This window comes from Canis aureus, chromosome 7 (genome assembly GCF_053574225.1).
Source record: "Canis aureus isolate CA01 chromosome 7, VMU_Caureus_v.1.0, whole genome shotgun sequence".
Lineage (NCBI taxonomy): Eukaryota > Metazoa > Chordata > Mammalia > Carnivora > Canidae > Canis > Canis aureus.
The window spans coordinates 27080150-27103959 of record NC_135617.1 but is presented as its reverse complement, the minus strand read 5'-3'; the positions used below and the strand labels follow the sequence as shown (position 1 = coordinate 27103959).

The window sequence follows — 23810 nt, the reverse complement described above, 5'->3', positions numbered from 1 at the left end:
TGAAATGCAGGGAAGTAAAGTGGCTCGGCTAGTCTACCTGGGCTCCTGGGAATGGAGCCCGGGTCGGGATGAAGGTAGGAGAGTCTATGCAGTATTGCATCTTTGTGTCCCCTGCTGCACGAGGCACGGGACCATGGACTTAAGAGCTTCACAAATGCCTGCTGAGTTGAAGATGGAAGGATTCACCTGCCAAAGGGCCTTTGGAAACAGGGACAGCTGCCCAAGCACAGCCTTAAAAGACCAATGTAGGGCAGCAGCTAGCAAATCATCCATTCAGAATTCTTTGTCATCTGGCCAGTGGCCTGCTGGCCTACACCCAGCCATGTACAGGGCTGACTTGATCAGCTTTGGCTCTTCTATTTTAGGTACTCCACCTTCCAAAGAGGTGCCTGCTGGGAAGTACCCATTTATAGTCACGTCTGATGATGGGCGGAAGGTTCCTGTGGTCCAGGCCTATGCTTTTGGCAAATACCTAGGCTATTTGAAGGTTGAGTTTGATGAAAAAGGAAATGTCATCGCTTCACATGGAAACCCCATTCTTCTCAACAGCAGCATTCTCGAAGGTGCGTGAAACTCAGTGGAGGGTTCCACCAATCCAAAACTTAGATGGCTGGACTTGTGTTGTTAATGTTTCAGGACAAGACTCTAACACCTTAAAAGAATTGAGTTCTCTCTTAAATATGCCCTCTTCATGGTTAAGGAGATTGGAACGCCCTAAATCCCATTGGCTTCCCTAAGTCCTCTCAGCATCAGATACTGTGTCACTGCTTCTTGTGCCTTTTCAAGCTTCACTTGGGTTTGTGAGAGCCACTTTCAACTCCTCTCCAGAAGAGAGCTGCTCACTGAAGCAAAGGTTCACGCGAGGTAGAGCAGGGCTCCAACCCCAGCGCCATGACCAGGAGCAGCATGCTTATGACAAGTTGCCCAGTCTCGATGATTTTCAGTTTCTTTATTTGTCAGAGGATAATTTACTGCTTACCAAGATCTGATTAGGAAAGGATGGTCAGTGGGGTGCCTTGCAGAGCCTGTGGTCACAACACAGTCCTCTCAGTATCCAGAGGGAAAGGCCAGGACCACACAGACAGCAGAACCTCAGCAGGCCCTTTCTACCTACACTGGAGGCCTTTCATCACTGTCCTCACCACTCCACCCCTCCCCTGCCACCACTACTAATGCTATCCCAGGTGGGCCCACGGGTGCTCATTCAGGTGTGATGAGTTGATGTTAGGATATTCAGCGCATCTGGAGCACCTGGGTGGCTCAGTTGGTTAAGCATCTGACTCTTGGTTTTGGCTCATGATCCCACGGTCATGAGGTCCGAGCTCCACATTGAGCCCCGAGTCGGGCTCTGCACTCAGTGGGGAGTCGGCTTGAGATTTTCTCCCTCCCTCTCCCCCACCACCCCACTCGAAGATGCATGCACTTGCACACGTATGCTCTCTCTCTCTTCCTAAAATAAGTCTTCTTTTTAAAGAAAGGATCCTCAATGCATCCTTAAATTAAGATCCATTCCTGGTTTTATTACCAAGGAACAGAATTTTCTGAAGAAATTTCACAAACTAAAATGTAGACAAATTATAATAAAGAAATGTATAGTCACAACAGGTAAGCTAAATGATCTTTGATTCCTTCTCCAAAATTTAGGCCACTGTGAGCCTGCCTTAACTGCAGACTGACTTTTTTTTTTTTTCATGCTTCTAGATCCAAGCATAAAAGCAGACATTAACAAATGGAGGATAAAATTAGATAATTATTCTACTCAGGAATTGGGGAAAACAGTTGTCTATCTGGATGGCTCCACTCAATCCTGCCGCTTTAAGGAATGCAACATGGGCAACCTGATTTGTGATGCTATGGTGAGTGGTCCCCAGGAGTACTTGGCGTGTGCCTCAGGAGGGAAGAGTGAGGGACGAAGGATTCAAGGGGGGATAACCTGGTAGTTACAGAATAGAGGGTTTTAAAAAAGTAGTGCCCAAATAAAAGCTTATTTGGCTTGGGATGGATTCATAATGAGTACCTTGGGAAGGTGCCCGAACTAGACCAGCTCACTCTCACTTCATTGCTTTACGAGAACCGAAGCCTTTATTGGGAGGTGTTCATTTTGGGTGTTACTTTCCTTTTTTAAGATGGTCTGAACACACAAAACTTCACTATGGAGATGCAGACCTAGTAGATAAAACACATCTGCGTGGGCCTAACCTGGCCAGAGTGTCTCACTGACCTGTCCTCTTGGCTCCAGAGAACAAGGCCTTATGTCACTGGGAGAGCCTCCTTCACAAGCAGAGAATGACAACATGTAATTATAACTGTGGCTGAACACACCACCCATGAAAATACCCCTCTGTCTACCTGTCTGCAGGCAGACTGGCCGTGGCAGCTCCACAGGGCCCACACTGAGCCAGGGTTCCCAGATCAGACTCAGTGCTCCCACCAAAGCCTGCACCCAGTGGGCTGATTTTTTGTGCTTGGCAAGGTGCCTGGCATATGCACACTCAATAACTGACTGCTGAGTAAGTGACAGTGTTCACACTTTGGAAGGTAAGATCAGTGCCGGCTCCTCAGCATTGTGCAGCCCTGCAAAAGAAGTAGTTAAAGAGAAGCCAGTATGGGAATGTTTAGAGAAAGGTCTGGAAGGAAATAAGCTGTTAGCAGTGCTTACTTCTCTGTAAGAGACTGAGGCAACTATAAGAAAACGTTTGCTTTCGCACTATTTTTTTTTTCAAAGCAGAATGTATTCATCTTATTTCTTGTAACTGAACATATGTTTTGTAAAAGAAAAGAACGAAATGACTCTGCAGTTTCAGGAGGCTGTCTCTGTGCCTCCAAGACTGCCAACCTGGGAATTGGCTGAGGACCTGGCATGGAGGCCAGGGATCCTGTGGACAGGAGGTGGGGAGTGGAAAGGCTTTCGGTCCCGCCTTCAGGAGCCAGTGCGGCGCCTGCAGGAGGCAGGGGGGCTGGGGGGAGGGCACCGCAGGCCAGTCTGCACGGAAGCCCTGTCCCCTGTCCCGACACAAGAGCCCGTTCTGCGGACGCCCACCGGCCTGCGAGTACAGGGGTCTTAGGAAAGGGGATTCAGACCTACTTGCTTCTAAGAGTCTGACATGGGACACGCGTCACAAATTCTTATTTTTGCTTCTCAGAGCATAAAACTAGTTCTATTATACCTGAGAAATCTCTGGGAACACAGGAGCAGGAAAGAAGCAGCTTTATTTCCTCAATGGAGCAAACCGAATTCCTGGAACTGATCTGAGGAAGAAAATCTAGAATAACTAATGTAAATTCGTGCTACTGTTGCAGATTAACAACAATATTAGACACTCGGATGAAGTGTCCTGGAACCATGTGTCCATGTGCATTTTAAATGGAGGTGCCATTCGGTCGCCCATTGACGAACGGAACAACGGTAGGCTTCCCAGGCTCGGGGTCTTTAACTCGCATGTTCTGTCTCTAACCGTGCCCGCGGGAGCCTCGACTCACTTCTGCCCTCAGCCATATACCACAGTGTCAGTCTCTTCAGCTTGGGGCCACTGCTGCTCAAGTCCGTGCCTAACCAGAAGGACACACACGGGCTTGTGTGTTCTCATATGTGGTCACACACAGAGGTAGCAGCTAGCGCTCATGGAACCCAGCCTTGATCTAAACTTCCAACTCACAAAGCCAAATACTAATTATTGCCGATTAATTCAAAATACTGACAGTCTCCTCCTTGATATCTGGAAAGAGAAAGGGGCAAATTGCCAGTCTCCTGTGCTGGAAAAAAACACCCTACTGGATTAAATTCTTTCAGTGCTTTTACAGACACCAGGATATCATATGGGAAAACAAACCAGTTAGGTATTCCGGACACTCTTGCAGTCGTCCCTAATATGCTGTCAAAACCAGGCAGTCTCAGGTAAAGCCGCGAGTTCGTCTCATTATCGAACAGGGACAGGTGGCAGGGACACACTGCCTGTCTGGAGGAACTGAGCATTGCTTAACACCCACTGAAGATCCAGCTGTAAGCCGGAACTCCAGGGAAGAGCACCAGGGACCGATGGAGCCACAGCCATCTCTAAGCCCCTGCATCATGCCCAGTGGTAGAGAGCATGTGCAGAGGCCTCTTGAATCCATTCCCTCCCTAAGTGTTGGGAACCACTCACACAGCGGATGCTGTCCTAGTAGCCTTCCCAGAGCCTCATGTCTCCCTCATTTCCATCAGTCCTAAAGGAAACTGGTTTCTTGGGGTAAGCTTATTCTCAAGCTGTTTTTCTTCTTTCCTCATCCACAACTACCCTCAGGCACAATTACCTGGGAGAACCTGGCTGCTGTACTGCCCTTTGGGGAAACCTTTGACCTGATCCAATTAAAAGGTTCCACGCTGAAGAAGGCCTTTGAGCACAGTGTACACCGCTATGGCCAGTCTACCGGAGAGTTCCTGCAGGTGGGCGGTAAGTCACCCTTCAAAAATGAGATGGGATTTCCTGTTGATTGGCTTAGTTCCCCAAACACCAGGACCTCCAGGGTCAGATTTGTTTAGGTTTTCCCCCACCCGAAGTGAATGCATAGTCTTTCAATGGCTATGGACTCCCAGGCCACTGAAAATAGGTCAGGGTCAAAGCCCTACGGCCTTGGCAATGAGCAATCTTTGCTACGTCTGATTTGGACATCACATGGACCCTCTGTAGGAGTTGGCCCTCCAGATTCTAAGCAGTTCAGCTGCCTTGGGGTCTAGTTTCTAGTAAAACCTTAGTTGTTTAGACATTCAGTATTCTTTGCTAAACATAAAAACAAAAAACAGCCTTTCTCAGTTCTATTCATAATTGCCTGGAACCATGCAGAGGTTCAAAGGAATGCAGTATCCAATCAGTTTCAACCAGGATGATTTCTGGGAGGGGCAGCCAGCTACATAGACACACTGGGATACCTGGTTCTGGTTCCACTGTGACTTGGGACAGGTCTTCAGCCTGTCTGAATGCAGTGAGAAAACCTGCCCTGCTCATCTCACAGATCAGTGAAAATAAAGGCTTCCCAAATTGACAAGGACTTCTGAAACACTTTTGTCAACAATGATTTCCACAGTTCAAGGGGTTAATCTTTAAATCAATAACTTTATTAACTTTGACACTATATTTTGGCTTTTTTTTTTTTAGGTGGTAGGCCTCACTTGATGGTGCGATTGCTTTGTCGTGTCCTCCCTCTATAGAACCATCCTCCCACACATTCTTGGGGTTGAGGGGCTGCAGGTGGTGAAGGGGCCCTGCATGCTCCCTTGGGATAACCCCCAAATTCTGCATTTTTCTAGGCGAGAGTTGGGGGGACAGCAAGATTTTGATGCCCCAGCACAGTGCTGGGTAGTTACATGTTTTGTTCAAGTTGTCCAAGCCCAAATCATTACCATTTAGTAGTTTTCAAAATTATAACAAATGTTCTGCACCTCTCCTCTATTTCTCATTTTCCAAAGCCATTGACCAAATTGCTGATCAGTTCATTGAGGATTGTAAAAAGGTGTGGTTTCTCCCTGCATTGTTACCACTTGCCATTCTGAGCTAGAGCCAATTTTCCTCCCAGTGGTTCTCCCACCTCCCAGAACCCAAGGATAAACCTAACAAAATTTTACAGTGTCATCTCAACTCCGTTGCTGAATCTTCACTCAAGCTCACACTCCATGAAAACCAAGCCCAGTGCCTCAATTCCAGATTTTGGCAAAGATACCTTTCTTGGAAATCTCTTTCTTAAATCTCTTGGATCCAGTGAAAACACAAACTCCTCTCTTTTCTAGGAATTCACGTGGTATATGATCTTTCCCGAAAACCTGGGAACAGAGTGGTCAAAATAGATGTTCTTTGTACCCAGTGTCGAGTACCCAGTTACGAGCCTCTCAGAATGGATAAGATATATAAAGTAGTCCTCCCTAGCTTCCTTGCAAATGGTGGAGATGGATTCCAGATGATAAAAGATGAAGCATTAAGACATGACTCCGGTAAGCATAAGTGTCTCTTCCTCTATTTACTCCAAAAGTACCCAACAACAGAACTGGTCCAAAGAGGGGAGCTACTCAGAACCAGATCCTATCCCTGTGTTGCTGACTCCCTCCACGGCAGCACGGCACTGGGGAAGATGTGCCCTGCCCCTCCCTAGCACACATACCCACCCATCCAAGTCCAAATGTTTTAAAACTCTTTCAAGTACAAATAAACAGCTACTCGGATTGTGAAATATAAATGAGTTTTGCGCTTACAGGAAAACTTCATCTCTAGAACTTTAGATTGGATCTAGACAATTCTGTAACCTTTCTTGAAGCTTTTAGTGTAAATAGGTCAGGTAGGAGTGGGATAAGTTCACCTCCCCTCTTCAGCATAGTGGGTTTGGTGGAGCAAATTAAAGGAACAATCCTACTTGGCCTGAGTCTATTTTTGGCAGCATTTAGTGTCCTTTTACCCCAGCCTCACCTTTTTTTTTTTAAGATTTTATTTATTTATTCATGAGAGACACACAGAGAGAGGCAGAGACATAGGCCGAGTAAAGAAGCAGGCTCCTTGCAGGGACCCCTGGACCCCAGAATCATGCCCTGAGCTGAAGGCAGACCCTCAACCGCTAAGCCATCCAGGTGTCTCCCAGCCTCACTTTTAAAACTCACTTCTAAGTTTCACTTCATGTGGAAGTCCAATGATAGAAGATACCTGGGAGATTTGAGTCCCCCAGAGGCCCTGAGAATGCCACCAGCACAGGTGAAAGGGGGGGGGGGGGCGGAGAGAGAACGAGAGAGAAAGAAAGGGAGAAAGAAAGCACTTCACATGCAAAAGGCCGCTGATAGGATAGACTACCCCTGCCTCTTCTCCAGGGCAGAAGCCAGTGTACTCACAAGACCCACACACAGCTTCTCTACATTTCCAGAAAGGAGCTCAGCTAGATTCCTCCTCAGCTTACTGTGGTGGGCCTGCTGTATTAACTGCTTGTTCTGAGGAGGGTGGAGAGTGGAGCCAGGGCAAAGGAAGCAGCCCTTTCCATGATAGAAGATGGAAGGACAAGCTTAAAACAGTGTCCTCTTCATGATGAGCACTGGGTATTATACTATATGTTGGCAAACTGAATTGAAATAAAATAGTAAAAAAATGAATAAAATAAAATGTGTCCTCTTGAGTCCCACAGGAGACGAAGCTGGTGGCTCTGCATCAACCAAGCCCAGACTGATAGGTGTGAAGAGAAGGAGCTCACAGAGGAGGCTGAAGAAGCCTTGGCCCTAAGGGTTCTCAACCCTCGATATACATCAGAATCACTTGAGAAACATTCTAAATTAAATACCAATACCTTAGTCCTTTTAAGAGATTCTGATTTAATTGGGTTGGGGCAAAAGTCTCTTCCAGTGATTCTAATGCTGGGGTGGGAACGACAGCAAAGAGTTCCTTTTTAAGTTAGTGATAAACTTTTTTATTGAGGTGTAACTGACATAACATTCGTTTCAGAAGTACAACATGATTCAATGTATGTATATATTGTGAAGTGACCATCACAATGTCTAGTTAACATCATGCAGTTAGAAAATTTTTCTGCGATGGGGACTTTTAAGTCTGGTCTCCTACACAGCAACTTTCAAATATGCAATATAGTATTAACTCTAGTCGCCAACCTGTACATTATATCCCTACGACATATTTGTACTGGAACCCTGGACTTTTGATCCCCTTCACCCATTTTGCCCACCCCACCACCACCACTTCTGGCAACCACCAGTGTCTATCTATAAACTTGGTTTTGTTGCTAATTCCTTATGTAAGAACGATTATATGGTATTCTCTTTCTCTGACTGACTTCACTTAGCATAATGCCCTCAAGGTCCATCCATGTTATTCCAAAGGACAAGATTTCTTTTTTCTTTTTATCCGATCATGCGTGCATACATCTGTGTGTGTATCGGATTTTCTTTATCCATTCATCCACCAATGGACACTTTTCCCCCACATCTTGGCTATTGTAAATAAGGCTGCAATAAACATGGGGGGTGCATATTTCTTTTTGAATTAGTGTTTTCCTCAAATACTCAGAAGTGGAATTGCTGGATCATACAGTGATTCTATTTTTGATTTTTTGAGGAACTTTCATACTGTTTCCCATAGTGGCTGCCTCAATTTACATTCCCACCAACAGTGCACAAAGGTTCCTTTTTCCACATCCTTGCCAACACTTGCTATTTCTTGTCTTTTTGATAATAGCCATTCTAACTAGTGGGGTGATATTGTGGTTTTGATGTGCATTTCTCTGATGATGAGTGATGTTGAGCACCTTTTCATGTGTCTGTTGGCCATCTGTATATTGTCCTGAAAAATGTCATTCAGATCCTCTGCCCATTTTTTAATCAGATTTTATCTTTATTTTTGAGTTGTAGTTCTTTATATATTTTGGGTATTAACCCCTCATCAGATATATGATTTACCAAATGGTATTATTAAAATTTTATCCGGTCCCTCTGAGTTTGTTGTAGTTACAGTATAGGCAATTGCTATTTAATCAGGTCTCCTCTCTTTTGGAAACGAGGACTCCATTGTCAATTATGTGAAAATGATTTCTGACCAGGCAAGCAGAAGGAAGCCACTCATGTCTCGATTAATTGTTCTCGACCAGTTTCCTAATGCCCTTGTTTTGGAGTGGTTCAAAAGCAATAGGTCACAACCGTTTTCTTGAGTCATCTCAGAGTTTACTGAGTTATCTAGTTATCTAGTAGTGAACAATGGGCACAGCTGACATCTAGGCCATGAAAACACAGTCAAATTCTTTGTACCTTTGATTACCACTTTTCCTGTCTTTTGTGACATTTTATCCCTGCTTATGAAAGAAGTATCTTCCCTCTTATAATTACAGAGGACTTCAGAGAAATACATTGGTTTTCCCCCCTTCTTACTCTTAAATGATACTTACTCTGTAATTAAAATAATGCATATATTTTTCTAGGTGATCAAGATATCAACGTGGTTTCTGGATACATCTTAAAATTGAAAGTAATTTATCCAGCAGTTGAAGGTCGGATCAAGTTTTCTGCAGGAAGTCGTTGTCATGGAAGCTTCTCTCTAATATTTCTTTTATTTTTGGCAGTGATCATTGTTTTATACCAATAGCCAAAAATTCTTGCCATTAATGTTTGGAACTGCATTTTTTTTTTTTTCCAAGTGAGATTCAAGTCTGCCTTTTAGGAACTGGCTTGGTGATGGCACAGACCATCTTTGTAAGCCCTTAGAAACTGAGCTTAGAGGACTATAAATGAAGACATTGACATCACACAGGATCAGCAAATTAGTGAAAACACAGGAAAAAAATGAAAATGAGCCCTTTGATGGGAAGGCCAACCATCTTTAGTTTACATATGCAAATTTTAATAAAATTTTATTAACAATTTTAAACCACAGAAATCATTTTTCTCCTTTATGTTCATTTTAATCCATCAAACACCTATGTTTACATAGAACTTTATCATTTACAAGGAAGTTTTAAGCACATTATCTTACTTGATGCCTATAACTTTCTTTGGTGGGCAAGACAAGTGTTTTTCCCATGTGACAGATGGGAAACTGAAGCTCAGAAGAAGCAGACACGTTCAAGGCCATAGAGCTGAAAGTGATCGGTCTAAGACTTGCAACCAGGTTTTCTGACCTCAAGTCCAGCACTTTCAACTACGTCCAGTTGCTTTTCGGAATGATACTTAATGGCTTCCTCTCTTCATAACGATGGCATCAAGCTCCTGAATGACAAGTATCTGCTTTATTTCAGGTCTCTATTTTTTTCCTTTTTAGATCCTGTTGTTATAGTAAGTTTAATGGACTAACACAGTGTAGCATTCTCTCTTGTACCACCCATGCACCTTTAATGAGTCAGGGAATAAAGTAAACAGTGCAGCAGATGATGGGAAAGGCAAGAGGCTGCAAAAAATAGTCCAGGGTCCAAGAGAAAGGTAAGGGAAGAACAGGACACTCAGGACGTATTTACATTATAGAAGAAAAAGAGCTAAAGGGCATTTAGATTTGTTAAAGAGAGATCCACTTAAGGAGTAGCAGCATAGTACCTGACACATGGTATTAGCTGTTAATAATTTTATGGGATTCCATCAGTTTTGCCTCTGTGCTCTTTCCTTCTCATGTCAAGGTATCATAAGAGAACCTTCTAAGACAAGGTGTAATTCTAAACCTGCACCTGTCCCTCCGTAGCAAGATGCCAGGAATGCACTTACTGTAGTCACACTACATACATACACACCCTCCCACCCCCTACCCCCCACCCCAGGTATGGAAAATCCAGAAGGGAGACAAGAGACAAGGATTAGTTTTTTTTTTAAAGTAGTATACATAAGAAATTTGAAGTAAGATCTGCTTGCAAATCTGGACACTCTAAGTCATTCTCAAATATAGATATGAGAACTCCTGCCTAGGAGTAAGCCCCTCTGAGTGCAAGTTCAAAAAAACACCCAGACCGATGAAATGATTTATGCCCAAAAGTACAAATACTTGCTTAAGGTGCTTGTGAGACCATGCGAGCCTGCTCAGCATTGCATAAATGATTCAGTGAGAAATGGGAGCCTTCACCTTCAAAAATGATGAGCAAATGGCAGTAGAGGTTTGTAGAGACAGTGTTTGTTTCTTAATGTTTAAAAATATTAAGTACATTTGATACAAAAATGCACTTGTAAACTCTGTAACATCTTTTAAAAGGCTATTGCAGTAAAATAATGCTCTCAGTTTTATGCATATACAGATTAGCTATAAATAAATGTCAGTAAGATGGTAAGAGGAAAATTAGAGAAACTTGCATTTGGAGCCTATTTTTTATGCTTGGCCAGGAAAAAAGAATAAATCCTATTGGAGCACAAATTTTTAAAGAACATTTTTTTGTAAGTTTTCTAAATATATGTACTTGTATTTTGCAGTGGTTTAAGAAATGACCTCAGACACTTTGCAATTACAGATTCAATCGTGCAATTCAATTGTACAATAAAACTAAAGATATATTCCTTGTCTTTGGTAGTTATTTCTTCTCAAGCAAACACTATAACCCAAGATGATACAACTGAAGGAAAATATTGACAGGTTATCACAAGTATCACTTCCCTTGATCATAAGTCCCTTGCCATCTGATAACCCTCCCTATCCCCTTTCACAAAAAAAATGAGAAGAAAAATGCATGCAATTTTTAGGTAAGAACACAGTAAATAAAGGATATTTTAAGTAATATTACATAAGGTCTTTGATGTACACAATCTAATGTAGAAACTGTTTTGAGGCCTATAGTTGTTTACTAAAAAATCAAGTTAGACAATATTATTTTATCTGAACTCGTACATCTAAGATTCTTCAAGTAAGCTGATAACATAATAAACCAATTGGTATACGTTTTTCAATTGAATACATTATATCTACCTCCAGCAGTTTGCAACAAAGTAAGCTGGGTTTCTTAGAACAGAATTGAGACTGCCAATAGTCCATTAGAAAAAGTTGCTCCCTCAAGAAATATGCAGTCCCATGAATATATGGCTAAGCTTGTCAAAATTAGGAAATTGGGCAGCCTCGGTGGTGCAGCAGTTTAGCGCCGCCTGCAGCCCGGGGTGTGATCCTGGGGACCCGGGATCGAGTCCCGCATCAGGCTTCCTGCATGGAGCCTGCTTCTCCCTCTGCCTGTGTCTCTGCCTCTCTCTTCTCTCTCTCTCTCTCTCTGAATAAATAAATAAATCTTTTTTAGAAAAATTAGGAAAGGTTCCAGATTAGTTACCTGGAACTGCTATAATAAACTGACACAATCTGGATGGCTTAAACAACAGAAATTTATCATCTCACCATTCTGAAGGCTAGAAGTCTGAGATCACATTGGCAAGACTGTTTCCTTCTGAAGACTATGGTGGAGAATCTATTCTAAGCCTCTGCCCTAGCTTCTGGTAGCTTCAGGCATTCTTTGCCTTATAGTTGGTATCTTCTCCATATTTTTACGTCCCTTTCCTTCAGTACGTCTGCCTGTATGCCTGCCTATTTTTCCTCAAGATTTATTTTGAGAGCAAGAATGGGCACAAGCAGGAGGGGCAGATGGACAGGAAGAGAGATTATCAAGCTGACTCCCTCATGAATGCAGAGACTGATACAGGGCTTGATCTCAAGACCCTGAGATCATGACTTGAGCCAAAACCAAGTGTTGGATACTTAACTGACTGAGCCCCACCTAGGTGCCCCACTATGTCCCCTTTTATTAGAACACAGTCATAGTGGATTAGGCCCACTGTGATGACTCATTTTAGTAATCTGCAAAAACACTACTTCCAAATAAGATCACATTCAGAGGTACTGGGGATTAGAACCAAAGCCCTGTCATCTTTTCGGAATACAATTCATCCCTCTAACAGTCCCCTGGCTAGGCAATCCTGCAGCAAAGCAACCAGGAGCTTCTGTGATTTACACATTTTGCAAATGAAGGATTATAATTAATGTTATTTTTGTACTGGTAAAATAGGATACATTTTAGAAGTTGATTTGGCTCAAGTATAGCAAATCAAAAGGCACCAGTTTTAACCCTCTGATTCAGTCAAAAGGTGCTTTACCCAAAAAATTAAAAAAAAAAAAAAATCCACTCAAGGAATCAACACAAGACATGAACCAACATTTCTCCAAAGAAGACATAAAAATGGCCAACAGGCACAGGAAAAAATGCTCACTGCCAGCTTAGAGAAACACAGACTGGCTAAAATTAACAACTCAGGAAACAGTAGGTGTTGGCGAGGCTGTGGAGAAAAGGGAACCCTCTTATGCGGTTGGTGGGAATGCAAACTGGTGCAGCCACTCTGGAAGACTAAGTATGGAGATTCCTCAAAAAGTTAAAAAGAAAGCTACCCTATGACTCAGCAATTGCACTATTAGGGATTTATCTAAAGGATACAAACATAGTGACTTGAAGGAGCACATGTACCCCAATGTTTATAGCAGCAATGTCCACAATAGCCAAACTATGGAAAGAGTTCCAACTGATGAATGGATAAAGATGTGGGGGGGGTGTGTGTGTGAAATATTTCTAAATATTTCTAAATATTAATACACACACACACTGGAATATTACTCAGGCATCAAAAAGAATGAAATCTTGCCATTTGCAATGACATGAATGGAACTAGAGGGTATCATGCTAAGTGAAATAAGTCAGAGAAAGACAAGTATCAGGATTTCATTCATATGTGGAATTTAAGAAACAAAACAAATGAACACAGGAGAAGGGAAGGAAAAATAAGATGAAAACAGAGGGGGAGACAAACTATAAGAGACTCAACTATAGGAAACAGAGTAGAGTTGCTGGAGGGGATTTGGGTGGGGGATGTGGTAACTGGGTGATGGGCATAAAGGAGGGCACAGGATAGAGCACTGGGCATTATGTGCAACTGATGAACCACTAAATTCTACCTCTGCAACTATTAATATACTATATGTTAATTAAACTGAATTTAATTTTAAAAACCTGCCTTTCTCCAAAGATTCAATTCCCCCACTCCCTAATATGAAGGTAATTATAATTTTTCTAACAGTATTTCTTTTCCTCCCCTCTTTTATTCTTCTACATCAGGGATTTAGCAAACTACAGCCTGAGGGCCAAATTCTGCCTGCCGCTGCTTTAAGTATTAGAGTGTCCTTGAAATACATACCCATTACCTGGAGTGTTTGATAGAAAAAATATCTGTAAATATCAAGTATCAAAAAAAGTGAAATTAAAAAAAAACTGTTTTTCACTGGAGCTTATAGGCCTCAGGTTAAAGATTTCTCCTCTGTGTATCCAGTACTATCAAAGAGATTACATTACAGAAAGCATCGGTGAAATGGGAAGTATGGTGAACTGGCAAGACCTATTCATCTGTTCATTCATTCAATTATTATGCTAATGTTGACTATATCTGAAATTACAACTTGTACATATATCATCACACGGTCTGCTAAGAACAGTGGCAAGTCAGACTTCTATTTCTATTGTAAAATCAAATGGTTTTTAGTAAGTCAATAAATGACAGTTCAAGTGCTTCCTTTTAATTTCTCAGAATCTTCTGATATCTATAACTGATTATACATAAAATACAATTTTATAATGTCTTTTTAACTTTGAAAACGTCTTTCCATCTATTTAATTTCATTTTATTCCCTCAGCCAGAAACAATGATAGTTGTTTCTACAAACACATTTCAAAATGTGAAGCCCATGCACTAAAGGACACACATAAAGATGCAAAGGAACACACAATGTAAAATATTTTAAATGACTGGGGAACATATTTTTTAAAAAGGATCCAAAGAGGGGCAACCCTGGGTGGCTCAGTGGTTTGGCGCCTGCCTTCGGCCCGTGATCCTGGAGTCCCAGGATCGAGTCCCGCGTCGGGCTCCCTGCATGGAGCCTGCTTTTTGCTCTGCCTGTGTCTCTGCCTCTCTCTCTCTCTCTCTCTCTCTCTCTCTGTGTTTCTCATGAATAAATAAATAAAATATTTTTTAAAAAAGAAGATCCAAAGAGTGCCTACTTTTTGAAATAAAAGCTCCTTTTATGGGGCAACACTGACAAGCACATGAGGATGAGAGACAAATCTAAGTCTGAACTCTAACTTCACTATTCTCTCTGACTTCAACATCCTTACCCATAATAATGAAATAATACTATCTCACAGTTATTGTGATGGATGATAAAATGTGATAGTGTATATAAAATGTCTGGCTGACAAAGACTGCATCTAGTTGCTTTTCCTTTTCTAATGTGAATAATTAATTTTTTATGTGTAGATTTTTATACATTTTCTTTAAATAGAGCTCACCTACTGCTATGGATTGAAGTGTAGCCTCCTAAAAATCTTATGTTGGAAGTCCAAAACCACTTTAATACAAAAATTCTCCATATTTGGATATGGGACCTCTAAGAGATAATTAAGGTAAAATCAGGTCGTAAGAGTGAAACCTTAATCAATGGATTGGTGACTTATAAGGAGAGAGAGAGAGAGATCTCTTTCTCTCTTCCCCCACACCTACACAAAGAGGTTATTAGGGCACATGTGAGAAGGCAGCCAACTGCAAACCAAAGGAAGAGGCCTCAGAATGAAACCTACCAGGGCACCTGGGTGGCTCAGTTGGGTTAAGTATCCAACTCGTGATTTCAGCTCAGGTCATGGTCTCAGAGTCATGGGATCCACCCCTGTATTGGGCTCCACACTCAGCAGAGTCTGCTTGTCCCGCTCCCTCTGCTCCTCCTCCTGCTTGTGTTCTCAATCTCTCTCTCTAATAAATGAATGAATGAATGAATGAATGAATGAACCTAAAAAAAAAAAAGAATGAAACCTCAAGAACTATGAGAAGTAAATCTGTTTAAAGCCACCCAGTGTGTGGTACTTTGTTATGGCAGCCCAAGCAGAATGATACCCTAACAACATTTTTCTTATCTAAATAAAGAGAATATCACAATTTATAGGAGAGTACATAAGAATGGCATAAAAAGGGCTATAAAATATTTTACTAAAAAAATAAAAAATAAAAATAAAATCTTTTATTTTTCCAGGTTACTGTGATACTTTAAGTAACAGTGTTTAAAATGCTATGGATTTAAATGTGAAGACTCAACCTGATTAATTTTCCACCTGTCCCTGAGATATTAATAAATGTTTAAGGCTTGGTATTAAAGCACTGAGTCACAGAAACTCATATATATTCTAGAATTTTTAAGCAATTAAAAATATAATAAAACTACTGAGAAAATCTTTTAAAAAATTACAATATCTAATAACCATTTTTTTAAAACCTTGGGAAAAAGAATAAGTGAATAGTATTAAATAAGTTAAATCTCCAAATTATATTTAGTTTCATATTACCCAGCTCAGTTTCAATATGGAGTTGAAACTCAGTAAGTGTATTCTGAATGAATGCTGCAACCAATTTGCAAACACAAAACTCTTAATCTTGAAAGAGAAATTTGTTTCAAAGAGAAAAGTATAACGTGGGAGGGAACTGTGAGCAGAATTCTGAACACTGACTCTAATATTTTAAATTATCTTTCCTCAAAAAATACAATTAGAGGCGCCTGAGTGGCTCAGTAAAATGGCATCTGCCTTCAGCTCAGGTCATGGTCCCAGGGTCCTGGGGTTGAGTCCCGCATCAGAAGGGCAGCCTACTTCTCCCTTTCCTCCCCACTTGTGCTCTCTGTCACTATCTCTGTCTCTGTCTCATCCTCAAATAAAGTCTTTAAAAAAAAATAATTCTGTATTTTCCTTTCAGAGAGACAACAGACATAAACCAAAAGTCCACTCAAATAGACTTACATATAAGACTTACTAAATTACTTACATAAAATTTTGGAATATTGGGTAGCCAGGGTGGCTCAGCGGTTTAGCGCTGCCTTCAGTCCAGGGCCTGATCCTGGAGACCCAGGATGGAGTCCCATGTCGAGCTTCCTGCATGGAGCCTGCTTCTCCCTCTGCCTGTGTCTCTGCCTCTTTCTCTCTCTCTCTCTCTCTGTGTCTCTCATGAATAAATAAAATATTTTTAAAAAAATGCTTAAGTTCTTCCTTAAAAAAAAATATTGGAATATAGCTACGTTTATTCAGTGAAATGTAGTTGCAACCCTACAATGACAAATATCTATAAGTAGTCAGTTTTCATACCTAAAAAGGGCTATAACCTGTTGATCCAGGAAGAGTAAGGAGAAGTCCTTTGTTTCTTATGAAAAACTCATGAAGGATGTCTTCTTTACAGACATGGAATTAACTAATAGAAAATGGGGGTAAAAAGAAAAAAAATCCATGGAAATGTATTAACTCTAAAAAAGAAAGCAAATCAGATCTAACTCTCATTTCCCCACACTAAACATAATCATTTCCAAAGTGATACAATACAAAGATTATTGGTTTTATCTGTTTGTCCTAAAAGGATTATGAATTATCTCTTTAAAAAAAATGTCAACAAGAAATGACAGATGTTCTAATAAAATTTGGTAACAGGTAAAAAAAAAAAATGAAAGACTATGAAACCCAATAACTTGTGACTATTATTAAGTTTGTGTTAGTCTTTATTAAAACAAAAAGAATCAAAATTTCAGACAATGGATTACATGATATATACAAGAATATACAAAAGTAAAAGAAAAAAATACATGTATACTACACTAGCACAACAGAAATTGTTCTCTTTTTGGTTATTCTTTCCCAAATCCAAATGTTTACATCCAGGACGTCACAGAGGTAACTTCTTTTTGTACCTAAAGTAGAAATAAATCTATTTAATATTAGACCATAAAACAGGGTTCATCTGTGAAGTGCCTAACAATTCCAGTATATAAAAATTCTAACGTAAGATAGGTATGTATAGATATAGAATATATATGTGTGTGTGTGTGTGTGTGTGTGTGTGTATATATATATATATATATATATATATATATATATATATCCATCCTCCAGAATCAATATAATAATATTACCATTCTTCAATTCCAATTCATTTTGTACTCTTGGGTTCATGTAAGCCAACTGCCCCCAAACACTCATCTGACTTAAACAGCATTCAGTGTTACAGACAGGACAGTCTCAAGAACTTGACCTATTCTAGTGCTAGGACTTAAACTCACATCTTCCTCTGGAAAGACTCTAGAGGGAATAATGTTCCTATCTGCTTGTAATTAAGAAGGGACATAGTCAAAATACAGGGTACTTACTCCTTCCTGTCCCCAAAAAACTGACTCTATGTTTAAGCATGTTGAAAAAAGAAAATTTAAAGAGACATTTATTAAGGCTGTTCATTTTTAAAGGGATTATAGTCACAAGGGTTTCCTTAATATTTTTGGCCCTAACTAAAATAAATGTCAGCATACCATCAAAAACATAAAGAATAAAACTGCTGCTTTTCAGTTACCTTATTGAGCTCTGGAAATAGTTCTTGTATCACAATGTCCAATAAAACATAAGTCAGCTAGAGCACCAAAAAAAAAATTTTTTTTAAGGCATTAGACAAAAGCCATAAAAATGATAAAAACAAAATTCAGGACTGTGGTTATTATCTCTAAATGAGTAGGCAGGGAACAGAACTCATATACACATGTCTTTATATGTGTACATTTTATTATTATGCTGCATAAATGTAAAAGACACAAGCAGGATACAAAATTTTAACTATATTAAGATCTCAACAAAATATGTACAGTATAGACTATATATGTGATATTAACTGTGGTTATTCTATGTAATCTGAGTAATGGAATTCTTAGTTTTCAAATTTTTACTTTATTTCATGAATTTTGTATATGTTCCAGGTTTTCTACAGTGAATCTATGCTTATTTTAAGTCAAAACAACTCATGTTATAGGGGCGCCTGGGTGGCTCAGTCTGTTAAGGATCTGCCTTCGGCTCAGGTCATGATCCCAGGATCATGTGTAGAGCTGTTCGAGCCTGTGTAGAGCTCCCTGCTGAGCAGGGAGCCTGCTTCTCCCTCTGCCACTCCTCCTGCTCTTGCTTTCTCTCTCATTCAAATAAACAGGTAAAATCTTTTTAAAAAATGTTTAAAATTTTTTTTAATTTTTAAAAAACCAACTCATGTTGGTTTATATGTTGATTCTTTAGAACTCATGTTATAAAGGAAAAAAAAAAGTAACTCTTAACTATAGAGAACAAACTAATGGTTACCATAAGGGAGGTAGGTGGGGGGATGGGTGAAACAGGCGATGGAGATTAAAGAGTTCGCTTATCCTGATGAGCACTTAGTAATATACAGAATTGTTAAATCACTATATTGTACACTTAAAACTAATACAACATTATATGTTAACTATACTGGAATTAAATTAGAAAACTTAATTAAAAAATAAGGAATAAAGTAAAAAGCAAAAGAGTAACAGATAAAGCACACATTTTTTCTGTCTGAATATCCTAAGTACACTGCCTTGATTTAACATAGTGTCACTTCACAATTAATACTATACCAGACACCCTGGTGTGTGCTGTTCACAAAACCTAGCCGACATTAGTCAACCTGCTTTAATGAATTTTACCTGCTTATTGAGAACTGGCTGTTGCAAGCCATCAAATAGAAGTCTGATGCTTTCATACTTGGCTTCTTCACCAATGCACTTGACTATCAGATCTAAAGGAGAAAGCCAAATGTGAAACACTTCATATTATACAGTGCCTCATCATTAACTGGACCATAAAGAAAAATCTTCACCCTGTTTCCCAGGTATTACACAAAAACTATAAATCTACATATCTTAAACCAGTTTTCCTCCACAGAGCTCCAGGAAAAAAAGCTTCTATGAAGTTAAGAAACTCAGTATGATGTATCCTCCTTTTGGAGATTCATAATGCACAATGTATACTACAAGCTCTGTGGAACGTTGCAGTAAAGAAATCTACTTATACTATTAAGTGATAAAAGACAGTTGGAAAATAATACATATTGTGTTATCCCAGTCAGGTAAAACAAATCCTAAATTTATATGTATTCATTTGTACATATGTGTACAGAAATGCACAGAAAAATGTAAGGATTAACACCAAATTGACTGGGGAGAGGATGACTCCCAGTTTTTACTCTATATAGTTTCATAATGTTTTAATATCTTAATATCAGGAAAAAAAGTTTAATTTTTAACACTACTTTTTCAATGAATATAACCTCTTTAATTTATTTTTATACTTTTTACATAATTATTATTAACCATCTTATAGGACAAGCTTTTTGGGACTTTCTGAGAACACTAATTTAGAATCCAAAAAAATTCCAATTCACGTTTGACTGCACAGCTGTCATGTTATCACTTCTATTACCAGGCAGTCCTTACTAAAAATCTCTCAATGTTTTCCCTAAAACAGGAAAATATTCTTAATTAAACAAAGTACTCAAATATTTGTCCTTTCCTTACTCCCAATTATAATAAAACTCTTAATGATGTTCTTGAGAAGTTCTCACCTTATTTTTGCTTCTAGGAGATAAATCTAACCCAAGAAGCAAAGGCTAACTTCAATTATAATAAGCATAGTAGATCCTTGATATTTTTAAGATATGTGGCCCAATATGGATCTTTATGAATCCCCCAATTCATCAAGACTACACAGAATTTCCCAATTGCATGAAGCCTAATGGACAAAAATAAGTGATCCTTTCAGATCCTTCAGGAGTCCCTGAGTAAGAAATGAGGGGAAGAGGACAACAGAAAGACATGCTAAGTTTTTACTCACTAAATTTTTCCTTCCCAGAGAAGTCTTGAAGTAGATGTGATTTAAATTTGTTCCTCAGCAAAATAACAAATTACTACATTCACTAGCTTTCCATGTTGTCCCTGAGTATCAAAACTAAGACTGTTAAAGCCATGAATGCTACGGATTGCTGTTACAAAAACAGGTTAAGAAGTTATTTCATCATTTACCTACAGAGGACTTAGCCCAAAGTAACTTTTATTTACTTTTATATTCAGACCAGGGATTTAACTTAACTGTCTTGACACAGAGCAGCAGGACTATCCTGAGACTAATTTTTCAATGATGAGAATTCTTTAAGGTACAGTCAGTCCAAAGGCCTCTTCAATTCTTACTCTATATTTTCTTTCTGGACATTATTATCCACTACCTGTAACTTCCGTATCCTTAACCTGTACCATTTCATTTCTCAAATTTCTAAACCTAACTACTTACTAGACCTTTCCTCATGAGTAATGTGTAAGCAATTCACACTCAAAATATTCTAAACTAAATATCCTTTGCTTTGACCCTTTGACATTTTTTCCTTATATGTCCTACTCTATAAAAGATTACTACCATTCATTTACCTTGTGGCTCAAGCCTATCTCCACTACAGAAGAAGTGATCATTCTCTTCCTCTGAGATACTCTGTGATTTGCACATGCCTCCTATCACATATATGTTTTGTCTGTATAACTGTCTTCCTGCTAGACTGAATTACTCAAGTACACTTTTTATATCCCTTGCACTTTGCATAGTGCCTGACATGTGGAAAGTGCTCAGTATATTTAGAATGAATGAATGAATGAATGTAGATCTTTTATTCATAAACACTAGTGCAGTTCTTCTCATCGTATAGTAAGCAGGAGGATTCGGACTGTCCCACAAACATATCACTTTGATCAGTCTTATTATAAGTTGTTGAAAGCATTGGCTATTGCAAAAGTAGAAAAAGCCTGTCTTAAGAGTTCATAGTGCTTATATTATAAAAACCAAATTTTATTTAACTAATACATTCAATTTTACTTGGTCTTTATGACTATTTCTAAAATGATAACTCAAAATAAAAATTAGCTTTAATAATTACTATACCTTGTGGGGTGCCTGGATGGCTCAGCTGGTTAGGGATCTAACTCTTGACTTCAGCTCAGATCATGATCTCAGGGTTGTGGGATTGAGTCCCACATCAGGCTCTGCACTTGGTGCAGAGTTTGCTTAAGATTCTCTCTCTCTTCCTCTGTCCCTCCCCCCACTCATACTTGCTCCCTCTCCAAATAAATAAATAAAACCTAAAAAAAAAATTACTGTATATTGTGATCTCAAAGAAATGCTAATCTATATATTAAACTACTTAAAAATATTATACCTGGAATGTAATTCATCATTTCCTCAAAAGTCTGTTTTGCTCGTTTTTGCTTATCTTGGAGAGAGCGAGGTTCAGTGTTTTCACAGAATACAGCATCTGTAAAGAGACAAAAATATTTGCTGGAATTTTTACCAATTATACACAATATACTTCATAGTAGAAATACTAATAAACCAATGAAATTAAGATATAAAAGTACATAAAACATGACACATATGACAAAATACAAACCTCTGAGAAGTGTTATGAGTGAGACCAAGCGGTGTTCCTGAAACAGTTGTTCTAGTTTACAATGAAGATAGTAGTCAGTATACATTTCCAGGGTGTTTTTAAACAGGATTCGAGTTCCCATTAAGAGATGATGAAGCCAGTCAGGAACCTGGAAAACCACCCGTCCTGAGAAGGATTATATGGAATATTTTGTTAAGATAAACAGATATTTCAAACATTCTCCAGTATAAAAAAACACAAATGGTCAATATTTTATTTATAAACAACCAGTAACTTTAATATGTTCATGACCAATTATATCTAATTCTTATAAAAGAAGTATCTTCAATTTAAAAAGAAGTTACAATAGGATAACAGTGAAGAACATTAATTTGCATCACAGAAGAAATATGATACATGAATGAAAAAAAGGTTTTCACAGTAACCACATAGACCTTACCTACCTACATACATCAGGTAATCATAGACTCCTTCTACAGTCATCATCTCCATAAAATAATTCTGATTTTGCTTTCTTTCTGTATTCTCAGCACGGTTTGCATTATTCTTAAATAGATCACTGAAAAGCTAAAGTAAAAATTGAAATAGGAAAGAGATATTTAGCTTACACACCTGATGATAATAATTACTAAAGCTAAAGTGACACAGAGCACAGGCATTTAAACTTTTTCCAATCAAAACAGAATTATCAGATAGGTTAAGCTCTGTCTCTAAAGTTTCACATTTATGCTCAAAATGGATAAAAAATACATATTCCTCCCAAAACAGTACAAAAAAGTCTGCATTCATTTTAGACACAACAGAAAATTTGTTCTTCATGAAGAAACCCTTTGTTTTTTATACCAAAAGGAGCAAATGAACATGTAAAGATGTATAAATATATTAATGACAGTTAATTTTAAAACTAAAATGACTTAAAGATTATAATTCACAGTTATAGGGTGTGAACATTGAGCTTTAGCCAAAGTTTATTTGGACAGTAACAGTCATAGTCCAGAAATGCCTAATCAGTGTGAAAAAAACAAGATGTAGAAAATTACTTATAAAAAAAATTACTTATAGTAAAAATGATGAAATACAACTAAATCTCAGCCTTACCCTTAAGATATGCAAAAAAGTCTATTATTGATAATAATAATAAAATAGAACTTAAGGAACTAAAAAGTCTGAAAGAAAAATCAACAAAGCCAAAACATGAAAAGTACAAAATCTTTGACAAGATTGAGCAAAAGAAAAAAAAGAAAAAGACACAAACAACGCTAAAAATAAAAGGTGATATAACTACAGATGTCAAAAAGAACGACAACTTCAGGCCAAAAAAATTTCAAATTTAGATAAAATTAAAAATTTGTTGAGAAATATAACTTATCAGGGTGCCTAGGTGGCTCAGTTGGTTAAGCATCTGACTCTTAATTTTGGCTCAGGTCATGATCTCAGTGTTTGTTTTTTTTTAAAAGATTATTTATTTATTTATTCATGAGATACAGAGAGAGAGAGGGGGGCAGAGACACAAGCAGAGGGAGAAGCAGGCTCCATGCAGGGAACCCAATGTGGGACTTGATCCTGGGTCTTCGGGATCATGCCCTGGGCTGAAGGCAGACGCTAAACTACCGAGCCACCCAGGTGTCCCTGATCTCTGGGTTTTAAGCATCACATGTGATGATGTGAGCATCACATCACATCAGGCTCCATGCTGGGCATGGAACCTGCTTATGATTCTTTCTCTCTCCCTTTGCCTCTTCCCCCTTAAATATATATATATATAAAACCTATCAAAACTGACTCATGTTGGGGCACCTGAGTGGCTCAGTCAGTTGGGCATCCGACTCTTGGTTTCAGTTCAGGTCATGATCTTGGGGTCATGGGACCAAACCCTGCATCAGGCTCCATGCTTGGTGCAGTCTGCTTGTCTCAATGCAAAATCTGCTTGCTCTCCCTCTGCTCCTCCCCCAGCTCACACACACATGCCCTCTTTCTCTCAGATAAATAACTAAATCTTTGGGGAAAAAAAAATGACTCATGCAACAAATCTGAA

At 39.1% G+C, this 23810-nt stretch overlaps 2 protein-coding genes across 8 annotated transcripts in view; one reads left to right on the top strand and one right to left on the bottom strand.

Annotated features, from left to right (window-relative positions):
- The window catches only part of NT5E (5'-nucleotidase ecto), a 45306-nt gene extending 34334 nt beyond the window's left edge, over positions 1-10972 (top strand). The window contains exons 4-9 of the mRNA XM_077903174.1: positions 366-563; positions 1702-1856; positions 3301-3406; positions 4281-4430; positions 5762-5962; positions 8929-10972. Of these exons, the coding sequence (XP_077759300.1) occupies positions 366-563; positions 1702-1856; positions 3301-3406; positions 4281-4430; positions 5762-5962; positions 8929-9092 (974 nt within the window). The 3' untranslated portion in view covers positions 9093-10972. The remainder of the gene's footprint in view (positions 1-365; positions 564-1701; positions 1857-3300; positions 3407-4280; positions 4431-5761; positions 5963-8928) is intronic.
- SNX14 (sorting nexin 14) overlaps positions 9076-23810 on the bottom strand; it is an 80848-nt gene continuing 66113 nt past the window's right edge. For all 7 annotated transcript variants that reach the window (XM_077903164.1, XM_077903160.1, XM_077903163.1 and 4 more), the window contains 6 exons: positions 22219-22342; positions 21776-21940; positions 21545-21640; positions 18993-19084; positions 17861-17917; positions 9076-17207 (listed from right to left, as the gene is read on the bottom strand). In XM_077903164.1, coding sequence (XP_077759290.1) covers positions 17169-17207; positions 17861-17917; positions 18993-19084; positions 21545-21640; positions 21776-21940; positions 22219-22342 — 573 coding nt within the window. In that variant the 3' untranslated portion in view covers positions 9076-17168. The remainder of the gene's footprint in view (positions 17208-17860; positions 17918-18992; positions 19085-21544; positions 21641-21775; positions 21941-22218; positions 22343-23810) is intronic.